General features: G+C 40.1%; 1 protein-coding gene across 6 annotated transcripts in view; it reads left to right on the top strand.

Moving 5' to 3' along the window:
• Positions 1–13,443, top strand: part of KCNK10 (potassium two pore domain channel subfamily K member 10) — a 63,993-nt gene that overhangs the window by 13,655 nt on the left and 36,895 nt on the right. Inside the window, exon 1 of one of the 6 annotated variants that reach the window (XM_027673126.1) lies at positions 10,288–10,306. The exons of 1 other annotated variant lie outside the window; for it this stretch is intronic. In XM_027673126.1, coding sequence (XP_027528927.1) covers position 10,306 — 1 coding nt within the window. In that variant the 5' untranslated portion in view covers positions 10,288–10,305. Of the gene's footprint in view, positions 1–10,287; positions 10,307–10,404; positions 10,814–12,542; positions 12,566–13,443 lie in introns of those variants that run through there. 4 more of the 6 variants (XM_027673113.1, XM_027673119.1, XM_027673133.1 and 1 more) reach the window with 4 other exon arrangements.

Raw genomic sequence — 13,443 nt, 5'->3', positions numbered from 1 at the left:
CTACAAATGGTGTCAGTGGCAGTGCATCTTCATACTAATGCCAGTAAGTGTTAGCTAGGAACTCCCCTGAGGACTGCTGTCCTGAAGCCAAACTAGAAAAAAGCCTGATGCTTTCAGCTATTCCTGGAGTTCATGTCCTGCCTTAGCACATCCATTCTTTTGACCAGTGAGCTGTCACATATGCATTAGAAAAGTGCAGTGCCTGGGAGAGGGAGGAGGGAGGGGAAAGTATCCCAGCATCCCATGGCCGTGACTTTTGCAGAGATTTTTTTAATGTCAGTGGGTAAGTTCTGGCGGATACCTGCTCCAGCTGGCCTTGGGCTTCCTGTTGTTTCCCTGCCATTTGTATAGCCTCAGTAACAGAAGCTCTAAGGCTGTGTTTGCAAGAGAGTAACTCTTGGGTAATCCATTTTAGGTTCATGGGCACACTCAGGCTGCAGTGCTGACAGCAGAGAGGCTGGGTCAGAATCTGGAAGTTCTTGTAAATAATCATCAAGAGCAGCTTACACATGGTTATCGTATTTTTCCTTTAAAACCAAGAAAAGAAAGGAGTCTAATTTATGGCTGTCTATTAATCTTGTAACAGATGGACCGGCATTTTGTAATGTATAGCGGAAAAGAGTATGTCCCCTAAAAGAACTTGAAAATCTGCTAATACATTGATGACAAATCATTGTACCTGCTTAATGCACATATGACAAAGACCTTGTTTAATCAGGTTTTGAAATTACTCTTGAATTTATTAATTTCCTAAGATCTCTTGGCAGTGTTTACATGAGAGAAACTGTGAACACATACAGTATTGTTAGGATCCTCAGTGTCACAGGTGTTTATCTGTTATTTGTGAAATGCTTTGAGATATTTAGATAATCATGAAAGAATATTACAGACTTGGCACAACTGATGCAAAAAGGAATGTTGAGGTGTGATTGACTATCTTACACAGAAGGGGAGGGAAAGGATTTCAAGAGCATTTTCCTGCTGGGAATTCGAACTGGTGTACGAATGATTTTGAATATTTTTTTTTTATAAACCCTTAGTATTCCACTGGTTTTTTTACACATCGTGGATGCTGAATACAACATTAGGCTGTCTTTCTCTGTTACCTTCACTGGTAGTTTTTCTTCCCAGGTTCATAGGGGCATGCAGGACATATGGAAAACACTGACAAATAATTTCTGGCAGATGATTTTATGCCCTCTTCTTAGATACTTCCAGTAGTGGACATTTCAATATATTGATGGCTGTTCCCATGCCTAGCTATCCTTGTAGCTAGACTTCTTCCTAATATATAATCCCCTTCTTCCTTGATACAAATTAATCAGTTATTCTTGCCCTGTTCTTGAGGGATCTAGGGAAGAATTCATCACTGTCTTTAGTTACCCAGTGTCTTATTTTCATTGGTGAGACTGCGCTTCATCTAAACAGCATGTTCATTTATATTAAGAGTACTTTGGAAAACTGCAATGAAAATTGATGTGAGATGTTGAAAAGATGACTGTGTTGACAATCGTTTTGTGTCATGGACAAATGACATTTGAATACGTGATGAAGTTTGATTTACTGTAGTTCAAACCAGGATAAGAGATCAGTCAAAACTGATTGAAGGAAAACTGATATTTCCAGTATTCTTTAAATACAGATCCAGTGTCTGCCTGCTGTAGTTTTCTAACTCATTCTCTACTTCTATATTCCTGTGCATTTAATCCTCTGTTACAATGAAACGTCAATATTTAGTCACCGTTCAATATTTTGGTGCTAAGTGAGGCAGAGAAAGATGTTGACTAGAGCAGCCTTTGTCATGCCATTCAGAGTTTGCTTCCTTTTAATCTAAGGAAAGAAAAACATATTTTCATTGTCACTGATTGCTGACTATATGCAGTTCTATGAAAGGTTGTGCAGAAGCCAAGGATGGACATAAAATTAAAGAAATAAAGTATCGATGTCCAAAATAGGAGTGGCTCTTTTTGAATAGGTCTTAAAGCACAGAAATCTGAGAGCAGAAGGATTTCTAGTCCAACCTTGTCATTTGTTGTATGATTTTGGTTAAGCAATTTCTTTTTTTGTCTGGGCTATACCTACATGGTTGTATTAGGCAAGAGTTGAACACTGCTGTCTGAGCTAGGCTAGCCGAAGGAAATTGTGAACTTCTACCTATCTGGTGCAGCACTGTTTTGAGCCAAATATGTCCTGCTAAGTGACTAGGCCTATAAACAGAAGCTCAGCACTATGTTAACAAAGCTACTCAGCTTTTCTTGGCTTAAACCCAATTTCTTTGCAAATCTTAATGAAAGTTGTATCGATCTACAAGAAGGAGACTAAAAATATTTTCAAATTCTTCACATGAAAGATTAAGGAAAATTATTGTTGTCCAGCATCCAATTTTTCCAGAATTATTTAAAAGATGGTGATATATGGCAATTATTGCTATTTGCAGTATGTTCAGAGGAGTGATGCTCCTTCTCTAAACATTGCTAATGCTAGGACCCCTGTCCAGAAGAGTTTATTCCCTATGAAGTAAATAATTATAATACGTGACTATTAAAAAGACATATACAAAAACTGATTTAGGATTGAATTTGTTGGTGTAGTGAGATTTTCTGGGGTTTATGTATTTAAGAGCACTGAGATTTTAGCCCTGCAGACTTTTTATTTTCCTAGGCAGCCATTGTCAGTTTTTCTGTTCCCTTTGAAAGCTCCTGTGAGATGGATGCTTGAACTGCCATTCTTGTGTGCTTTAAAGCATGTACAATTAGAAATGGCAGTCTTTCAGAAATACAGTATCAAAATGGTATTGAGACCCTCCTCGCTTTCTCACTATACTTTCTTGACTAAAATTAAATTAGCTGGTACATACTATTTTTCTATCTCTTTAGGGAGACTAGGTTCAGAACTCCTGAAGTGAAATTACAGAATAACAGAGAGTCTTTCAACAGCCTCACAAAACGAAGGGACATGGCATAGCTCAGGGGAATGGTAATTGCATAGAGTTTTTAATCTTTTACACATTTGTTAAACTGATTACAGCTAGATTAATAAGTAATCCAACCAGTTAGGTTTACCCAGCACCCAGTTTCAAGCCATTTAGCATCTACAAGAAGATCGTGATTTTCTTATACTTTTTAAAAATTGTCAGAGACATCATATTGTATTACTTCTTTTCCTTCATTGGTTAAGTCTATATGCACTTCCTGCCAGCATGAAATATTTAATCAATTTGACATTTAGCTTTATTTGAAGGTGTGTGCTGCTGACATCCATTTTCTTAAATATGTGTAGAAAGTGCATGAAATAAAATGCTTCTGTGTGAGAAGAGAGAATTAGAATGAAAAGTGATAAAAAGTGAAAAAAATCAAATCCACTCAACAAGACAAATGAATGTTTTTGTTCCCAATTGACCCAACTCCAGTAGAAAGTGACAAAAGCATTATTGTTGGAAGGATGTTTGCTCTTTCTGTAGCTAACTCATGTTCATCATTGTAGTTTAAGTCCTGATCTATATACATTGATATTCTTAGGGCGTGATTGCAATGGACTGATGACTTTTTCACCAAAATCCATATGCAGGTAGCTGGGGAGACTCAGAGAAAAAAACAGTGCTGAACAATATAGTCTGAATTGTGTCCTTATGCTTATTGCCTCTGTGCAAACTGTCTGTGGTGGTTTGACCTAAGCTGGCTACCACATACCCAACCAGGTCCTCTCTCACTCCTCCTCCTCAACAGGAAAGGGGGAGAAAATAGCATTGGAAAAGTTTGTGCGTTGAGATAAAGCCGGGGAGATGAGTTAGAAATTGCCATCACAGGCAAATGAGACTTGACTTGAGGAAAATTTATTTAATTTATTGCCAATTAAAATAGATTTGGGTGATGAGAAACAAGGGTGGAGGTTAAAATACCTTTCTCCTCCTTTACTTTTCCTAGCCCAACATCACTGCTTCATTCCTGACTCTTCTTCCTCCTCCTCCCGACCCTGCATGGTGCAGGGGGGATGGGGAATGGGGGTTTATGATGGGCCTAGCTGCTCTAAACTGCATCTTTCTCCTTATACTTTTTCCTTGTTCCGACATGGGTCCATACTATGGGCTGCAGTCCTTTAGGATAAACCTGCTCCAGCATGGTCTCTCCACAGGCAGCAGTACTTCAGGAAATATCAACCTGCCCTGGACTGGGGCCCTCCAGTGTGGATATCTGCTCTGGTGTGGTCCTCTCCATGAGCTCCAGGGAAATACCTACTCCACCATGATCTCTTCTATAACTCTCACTGGCTGCAGGAGAATATCTCCTAGCTCCTGGACCATTTCTTTCTCCTTCACTGATCTTGATGTCTTCAGGATTGTTTCTCATACTTTTTTCCTCATTCCTTACTGTCTGCAAATTATTTTTCTCTTTCTAAAGTATGCTTTCACAGAGATGCTGTCAGCTTCACTGATGGGCTCAGCTGTGTCCTGTGGTGGGTCTGTTGAAGTCAGCAGGAACTGGCTGTGTCCAGAATGGGGCAGCCCCAGGCCTTCCACAGAGATCACCACTGTAGCCACCCTGCTACCCTCATCTTGCCACCTAAATGAAATACATTGTCACAGAGACCAGATAGCCAGGTACTTGTTTCTGTCAGGCACTTGCTGCACAGCTAAATGGGAGCAGCGATATTCTGGTAGCATGGACAGTAGAAACTGGAGAAGATTCCCAAAAGATTTGTTCTTTGGAAAAAAATGGTATGAGATAGGAGTGATAGTGTCCTTCAGTGGAAGAGAAAATTCATTCTTCTTACTTACTGCATAGCGAATGTTCTTGTCTGCCACTAAAGAAGCTCTCTGGGAAGAAAGAAGAGGCTTAAGTTTCCCTTAGTTCTGCTGATCTACAGGGCCACCAGCATCACCACTGTGTGAAGACTCCCATAGTTGGGAAGATCTTTTTACATAGATACCTTAACTCAGACCACACTGATTTCTTAATTTCTACCATGTTCCAATTTAGACTGTTTAAGATTTTTTTATTTTTGCCTAAACTATAGTTTTCTAATGAAGAAGAATGAAAGCCACGTTATAAAACAGTGGTGTTTTGTTTTCTCAGTACAACTGTGTTCCAGATTAATTAAGTAGTTGGGATATTCCAAGAAATATTAATTAGTATGTTTCAATTATAACTGTTGCAGCAGAATTATGTAGATTTTTGTGGAAACTTACTGAGAATCATCAGTTCGAGCATTAGATATATGACAAATGGTACAGAAATTGCAGAACCCTTTTGGTATGACATATTTCCCAAATCTGCTGCCAGGGATGGCAAAGCAATGGTCAGATATAACTCCCTCTTGATACATGCTGACATTTCTCTGCCAACCAACAGAGAGAACTCAATATATGAACTTTTACTCTTATTTTACTAGCACTACCCTACTGTAGGAAGCAAACAGTGACTTTATTCTTTATGCAGTTTTGTAACCTGACATACTGCTCCCTTCTCCCTGTCCCACTCAGGGAAAGGAGCAATTGGGATGAATCAGTGCTGCATTTGTTCCAACAGCACGTTCAATCTATTTTGTTTATTGTGTATTGCCCTTTGTGCCTTTACCTGTCTCTCATACTCCATCGAATGCTTTCCTGCTGATGACTGCATTTACAGCAGAGGGCTGAGATGTTGCTGAAGTCAGCAGCACTAATGCTGCATTAGAGAATCCACTTCAGGGAAAATAGTGTTAGATTTAACCCATGGGGTGCCAGTGCATTGAAAAGCTCTATGTTCAGAGGCACTCTGTGTTTCCCAAACAAACAGTATGTCAAGCTTTGCTTTCACAAACAGTAAATGCAATAGTAATTCAGTGGCAGTTTGCTGCAAAATGCTGTACAAACAGTAGGATGAAATTCCCCTTGTGTGGCAAGCTTGCGATGACTTTCTCTGCTCAATTTGTTTGCACTGGGGCTGTGCAAAAGGACTAGGGCCAAACTGGTGTAAAACATGTCAGCACTGATAGCAGTTTTTCTTGATTCATGGCTATATGGGTCCCGTGATCCCCAGACAGCAATGCTTATTATTCCTATGCCTCAAACCAGAACAACCGCCACAGGGATACCAGTGTTCTGCCCCATATGTAATCATAGCCTGCAGGCAGGATTTTTCTCCCATTTCTTGATCACAGCTGTAATGTCACCTGTTAATTAGCCCACATCATGCAAAGATGCTGCACAAACATGAAGGCAGACACAATCGTTGTCTACTGGGATTTTTTATCTAAAAGCCAGACTTTCTAAACTGCTTCAGATTTTTGAATGCCCAGTTATAAAAATTCCACATTCATTGCTCTGGGTAAATGGATGCTCTCTACAAAACCCACAACAGACAGAGTTAAAGAATGGGGATGGTGAGTGGGCTGGAATAACAAGCAAATCAAGTAGTGGAAATGATTTGCCATGTCCTCATAATGCAAAATTTTGATGGTTTAATGATTTTTTGGTTACACATGGACAGAAACTTCCATGTTTCATTGCTTCCATTATGCATATAGAAACCACCCGCTTCCTGTTGGACAGTCCAATTTCCTTCATCCGTCAACCTTCATGCATTTTCTCTTTGTGACGTATCCTGAGAAGTTTATATAGCTGATCCCTTTATACACTGATTACCTCTGCTGTCCCTCTAACATTCCTCTTATCCTTGCTTTAACTTCAGGCACAGCCCTGCTTTCTTAATCCAAGCAGCCGGTATTTGAAATCACTTTGGGGAGTCTGTGGGAAGATTTTGAGATTGGAAGAAAATGCTAGATACCCACATCCTCCAGGAACTTCTGTTTGGAACTGAGGTAGAGCCTTGAAGTGAATGCAAGATTATATGTTATCCTCTGATGGGCTGCTTATTTTCCTGCCTTTCCACACTGTTCAGTCAGGAAGCCTTTTGATCTTAACTTCAGTGTGTTAACTGAAGGGTGATTGGGGTGAGAAACAAAAGCCTAGATTACTCTATCCAGTTAAACTGAAATAAATGAGGCTCCTGCTAGGACTCTGAAACAGTTATGGCCAGTGGAGTCCCTTCATCCCCCAATCTTTTATGATCCGTTATAAAGAAGGTGGATCCACCTCCTTTTAGCGGTCAGTTCAGGGAAGGTTTAGTGAACTTTGCTAGCACCTTACAGACATTTCTGAGCCTTGGTGCTCCAGGGTTCTGTTCTGAAACATCATACACTTGACAAAATGTCATATTTCTAAATTAGTTCAGGGAGAAATTCTGGCTTACTAAGTAGTGCTATAGGAAGAATGAAGAAGTGTTGATAATCCAGTGTAGGATCTTGTGAAAGCTGTAGGGAGGATGATTTGCTCATGAATTTTCTCAGTGAAACTGGACTGTATGATAAGATTACTTTATAATTCTAACTAAATTTCTAGTTTTAATTCAAACAAGACATGGGAAATTTTGGATACTTGACTATTTAAACATTTCAAGAATGCATAATTTCCTTTCTTTAAAAAAACCCCTCCCATTATATTATTAGGATTTTGGGGAAACATATTGTTACTTACCTTCAGATGCACATCAATGAGCCTTTTTACTTGACCCAAAAGTACCTTGTTGTCTTCCTTGAATGGAGCCACTAAAATGGGGGATCAAATGTCCAGTTTCATTTTTGATCGCCTCATGTTTCAAACTTAAAGCCAGCTGCTGAGTTTATAAATGCGTAAGTATATATGGCCTCTGTCTAATTCTGCGCTGAATCCTGTGAAAGCAATATTTTTATTAGGTGTGTCAAGAACACTCTGCTATACTCTAGTTAAAATGTACATACATTCCTGGGTGCCCATGTAACACAGGGCTGTGGAAGAAAATGAAGTACTAAATAACACACTATTAAACCTGACTTACATTTTTTGCAGATTGAAGTTGTGACAGCAGACAGAAATTGTGTCGTCCAGAGGAGAAGATGTTTATTTTAAAAAATTGTGTTTGGTTTAAACCATTTGAGAAACTCTCCTCTAAAACCAGGTTTCTTTGATATCTCCTGTGTTCTTGGCATATTCGAGTAAGATAGTTGCCAGGATATAGATCAGTGTGGCAAAGCCATGTTTTAATGTTTTTGTAGTCAAAAGTTGAATTTCGTCTCAGCATTTTGGTTCTTATTTGAAGCTATTCTGAGATGTCTGTTCTTTGAACCTCTCTGGAGATTTTCTTTTTAAATTAGAACTACTTTCCAGTCTTAACAGGTTATGTAGCTCACCCTGCTGCTGTAAAACAGGGCCAACTATAGCTAGATATTTCTGGCAGAAATAAGTCTAACCTGTTCTTAGAAACATCGGTTTGCTGAAGAAAAGCATACCTGCAGTAGTAAAGGACAGTGTTTGGTCTGAAGCAATGTCTTATGGTGCATTACTTCAATAGCTCCAGTGTTTTACTACATAGTTTTGCTTTAGAGTAGAATATTTCAGTTGGAAGGAACCTACAACAGTCATCTAGTCCAACTGCGAACTGCTTCAGTTGAGTTAATCCATGTAAAATCATGGAATGGCTTGGGCTAGGAGGGACCTTAATGTTCATCTAGTTCCAACCCCCCTGCCATTGGCAAGGACACCTTCCACTAGGCCAGGTTGCTCAGAGCCCTGTCCAAACTGGCATTGAACATTTCCAGGGATGGGACATCCACCTCTTCTTTGGGTAGCCTGTTCAAGTGCCTCACCACCCTCACAGTAAAGGATTTCTTCCTAATATGTAATCTAAACCTACACTTAATTTGAAGCCATTCCCCCTTATGCTATCACTATAGGCTCCCTTCAGGTGCTGGAAGGCTGGAGTTAGGGCCCACTTCTCAAGCTCGTCCAGGTCTCTCTGATGGATCCTGTCCTTTAGGTGTGTCAACCGCACCACTCAGCTTGGTGTCATCTGTAAATTTGCTGAGGGTGCACTTGATCCCTTTGTCTGTGTCATGAAATCAGATATTAATTAACACTGGTCCAGTATGGACCCCTGCAGTACACCACCTGTCACTGATACCCATTGAGACTCTAAGCTGACCACTACCCCCTGGATGTGACTGCCCAACCAGTTTCTTATCCATCTAACACAGAATCCGTGTCTCTCCAATCTAGAGAGAAGGATGTTGTGTGTCAAAGTGCAGATAAATAACATCTGTAGCCCTTCCCTTGGGCACTGATGTAGTCACTCCATCATAGAAAGTCACTAGGTTTGTCAGACAGGACTTTCCCTTGATGAACCTGTGCTGACTGTCCCAAATCACCTCCCTGTCCTCCATGTGCCATAGCATAGCTTCTAGGAGGATCTGTTCCGTGATCTTCCCAGGCACAGAGATGGGGCTGACAGGTCAGTAGTTGCCAGGGTCCTCCTTTCTACCCTTTTAAAGATGGGTTCAATGTTCCCCCTTTTCCAGTCACCTGGGACTTCACTTGACTGCCATGACTTTTCAAGTATCATGGAGAGTAGCTTGACAACTACGTCAGCCAATTCCCTCAGGACTCTGGGATGTATCTCACTGGGTCCCATAGACTTCTGTACATTCAGGAACCTGATCTTTAGCACTTGCTAAAAAAAAAAAAGCACTTTGCTCTCCCAGTTGCCATTATGCTTAATTGAGAGGTGTGAGAAGAGAGATTGTCACTGAAGACTGAGGCAAAAAAGTTGTTGAGTACTTGAGCCTTCTCATGCATTGTTATCAGTTTACCACCATTGTTTATTGAGGGGCTACACCTTGTTTGACCTTCCTTTTCTGGTTAAATACCAGTAGAAACTCTTCTTGTTATTATTTGCATTCCTTGTGAGGTTCAGTTCCACCGTTGCCTTGGCCTTCCTCACCCCATCACCACACAAAAAAAATCTGACCACCTTCTCTATACTCTTCCCAGCTAACCTGTCCTTGTCTCCACTGTCTGTGCATTTGCTTCTTTACCTTTAGTTCGACCAGCATTTCCTTATCAGCTTCAGCTATGCCAGACTCTTGCCTTCCTTGCCCAACATCTTGCTCCTGGGGATTGCTGGGCTGCTGTGTGTGTCACCTTCCTAGACAAATACCCCATTATTCCTTTGAGATATTTCCCTGGTGTTTTCTTGTGGCTTCTGTTACCTCAGGACTGACTGGCTTATCTCCCTAAGGCTTCTAGTGTGCTCCAATGTGCCTAGCACAGTTTGGAGTGACTGGCAAAGTGCCCTCACCAGCACCCTGTCTCTCTGTCCTTTTGCATATCATCCCACAGCTTGCCAGGGTCGAGCCTGATATTGGCTCCTTCTCCCCCTACGTCTAGTTTAAAGCTCTGCCTGTGAGCCTTGCTAGTTACCGAGCAAAGACGCTCCTCCCTCTCTTGCTGAGAAAAGTGAGTCCTGTCTGATGCCAACATGCCTGGTGCTGCAGAGGCCATTTCATTGTCAACCCCCCTAAAGTTTTGGTTTTGGTGACACCAACTGTGGAGCCATAGACTCAGTCTGTCCGTTTCTTCCCATGTTGCTGCCTTCAACTGTAACTACAGGGAGGCTATAACTCATGCTCCAGATTCCCTGGCCAGGGGAAGGCCTAGAAGTCCTTTTTGATTATCCTCGGACCATGTGTGGCTACTTCCTTGACCCCTACGTGGAAGATCAGGAACGGGCAGTAGTCTGAGGGCCGCACCAAGCTGAAAAGTGTCCTGGAGACGTCTGTAACCCAGGCTCCAGGAGACACCAGACACCCCTACGGTCTGGGCCTGGTCGACATATTGGGCCTTCTGTTCATCTTACAAGGGAAACACCTACAACTATAATGAGTAAACCTTTGCCCCTGTCATCTTGACAGTGAGTGAAAGTTTTGCTTCCTTAATTCTCATCAATATTAGCAGAATTCTCAGGTATTTAAGCTCCTTACATATCAATGAGAGTCCTGGCTTTGCCGTTAGCCTGTATAAGTGCAGGTAAGCATTGTGATCTTGGATGTGAACAACTGTACAGATCCTAATATTGCAATTTCACTTCTAACATCAATGTCTTCAGTTACTTTATTTTGAAGCTTATCCAAATAATCAGCAACTCACCTTTCTTTCTCCTCTGGCATCCTTTTACTGGGATAAGGCCTGTTTGGAAACACTGGTGTGTTACTTTGAGGGTTCCTGTTCCTTTGAGATTACCTATCTGCTAATATAGTGCATGCATGTGAGTAGAGATCCATCATCACTTTCACTGAGGCAGATTAAGTCTTCTTTGATATAATTTAACAAACACATATGGATGAGACTCTGGTCTGGGAAAAGGCTGTTCTGACACCAGCTTGTTTTGAAAAAGCATGAACAAATAAAGTAGGAATTGTTCTGCATTTATTGTAAACATGTCTAAACCATTTCTACAAATCCAAGAATTTATGTATACCTTTATTTTTTAAACTATTTACATACCTCTGCACATTGTTGAATTGCCACTGTAGTCCATTCCTTGATTTTAGTAAAACTACTTGTTAAACTTGTGGAAGTTTATGTTTTACATTCAGACATGGCCTCTTCCAGGACACTTTTGCTAGAAAAGTAAGCACTATTTTATCTCTTTGCAGCTGATGAAACCATGGTTTAAAGACAAATGGCAACTCTTTTGTCAGAGCACAGTTTCACAGAGGCAGTGTTCCTATTAGAAATCAGGATTTCTAACTTTTTACCATGTGCTTAAGTTACTGACCCCACTGTCCTGTTGTAGAGAGTGGGAGAACTGCTAGATGGAGTATCTACACTGTTTTTTCAACACCTAACTGCTGCTTAAAATCTCTGAGTATTGACTGCAGTTGTGCCTTGTGCATCAGCTTTGTAAGAGGACCATTTCTGTTATACATCAGTTGCTTAACTTGCTGCTTTAGTAGAGTCATCCTGCGTATTTGTTTATATAATGTAAAATACTTCAGGATCAACAATTCTACATTCACTTAGGGTAGCTATTACTAACAGAAAATAAAAGAAAAACACAGAAAAGAGTTATATTTTATTTTAGAGATAAGCAAGCTGAGCACAGTAATCCACTGAGCTGTTTAAGTGAGAAAATATTTATAAGACCATTTTACATTCTCTAACCTGAACTGTCCGTCTTGTTCTTAAATCAGTACAACACTTTTTCCTAAGAAGACAGAATCAAACAGGCCATGATTTTACTGTAAAGCTTTTATTAACACTTTGCCAGAAACATGATTTGAATAAGAAACAACATTTATACTAGCAGAGAGGAAAAGAAAACTCACAAAAGCTGTTTTCCTGCTACCAGCTCTTGCATTCCATCCTCTTGACTTACATTTGTGAGATATCAAAGCCAGGCATCTCTTTCCCCTGAAAGGCTCACCCAGCCTACACTGGACTATGCCAGTTGTGGTAAGGTGGATAGCTATTTAAAAAAATCATAGCATGCTCTTTCTCTCATGTGAATTCTGCACTCTTCTTGCCATGTGAGCCTTGAATCCTGAGTCTGTTTTGCTGAGGAATCTCAAGTGTGCAAAATCAGCCCTCAGGCTTGAAGATTTTGTTGATTCACAATATACACAGTAGTTATTGGCTCTAACTAATGCGAATTGATTGAATTCCATGGAATCCATGGAATCTATGTTACATAGTTGCATCAGCTGAGCCACTTTGGTGAGTAGTCAGATTTATTTAGTTCAGTAAGGAGATGTTGTAACTTAGATTTAAGATATTTGCCTGCAGGGGAAGAGAGGTTCTAACTGCTTCACACAACCTCACTATTTTATGTTTCTTCTGAATACTGTCCTGGTATCCTGCTGAAACTCACTGTATCTATTACAATAATACTTTCAGGAGACTTAGATATTAAATATATTGATATCTTACAAAAAATGTGACTTCTTTCTAGCACAGTCACTCTTCTCCCTGTTGTCACTTCAAGTTATTAAAACTTACATGAAATGTATTTGGAGGTAAGGGAAAATACCCTTTTAACTTTGATATTACTCCATCTTGGCTGATAAAGTGTTGGGAACCATAATGACTTTTGATGAGTAAATTGAGCAGCTGTGCCACGGAGTGTCGGAAAATTGAGATACACAAAAAAGGAATCAACCACAGAAGATTTTCCTCTGATCCTGGATTCTTTCTATTTGGTATCTGGAGCCTTCAAGTCACATATGAAATGAAATATTAATAGTAAAGCAATTATAGATTTATGTGTTTTGTTGGTTATCAAGTAAGCCGGAAGCTCTGTACTCCATGCAATGCTTCTAGGAAAACATGCCTGTAGTAAACAGCTGAGTTCTTAAATTTCTCAGTATCATAAAATGGTTTCTATTGGGAAAGAGTTGTAGCTCACTTCAGACTCAAAGTGTAATCACGTTTTATGTTCAAATTATATAGAACTGATGTATGATGCCACTGTGATGGGATGTTGTATATCTTTCTGCTTTAATTTCTAAGCAAAACAGTAAGACACATTGTGAATAAGTTCAGAAAATGCACCTAAAGTCACTATATTTTAACTGTAATCTGATTTAGGTCTGATA

The sequence above is a fragment of the Neopelma chrysocephalum genome, unplaced genomic scaffold (genome assembly GCF_003984885.1).
Source record: "Neopelma chrysocephalum unplaced genomic scaffold, ASM398488v2 Primary Assembly neopelma1_24, whole genome shotgun sequence".
Taxonomy (NCBI): Eukaryota; Metazoa; Chordata; class Aves; order Passeriformes; family Pipridae; genus Neopelma; species Neopelma chrysocephalum.
This window is presented reverse-complemented; position numbering and strand designations above follow the sequence as displayed.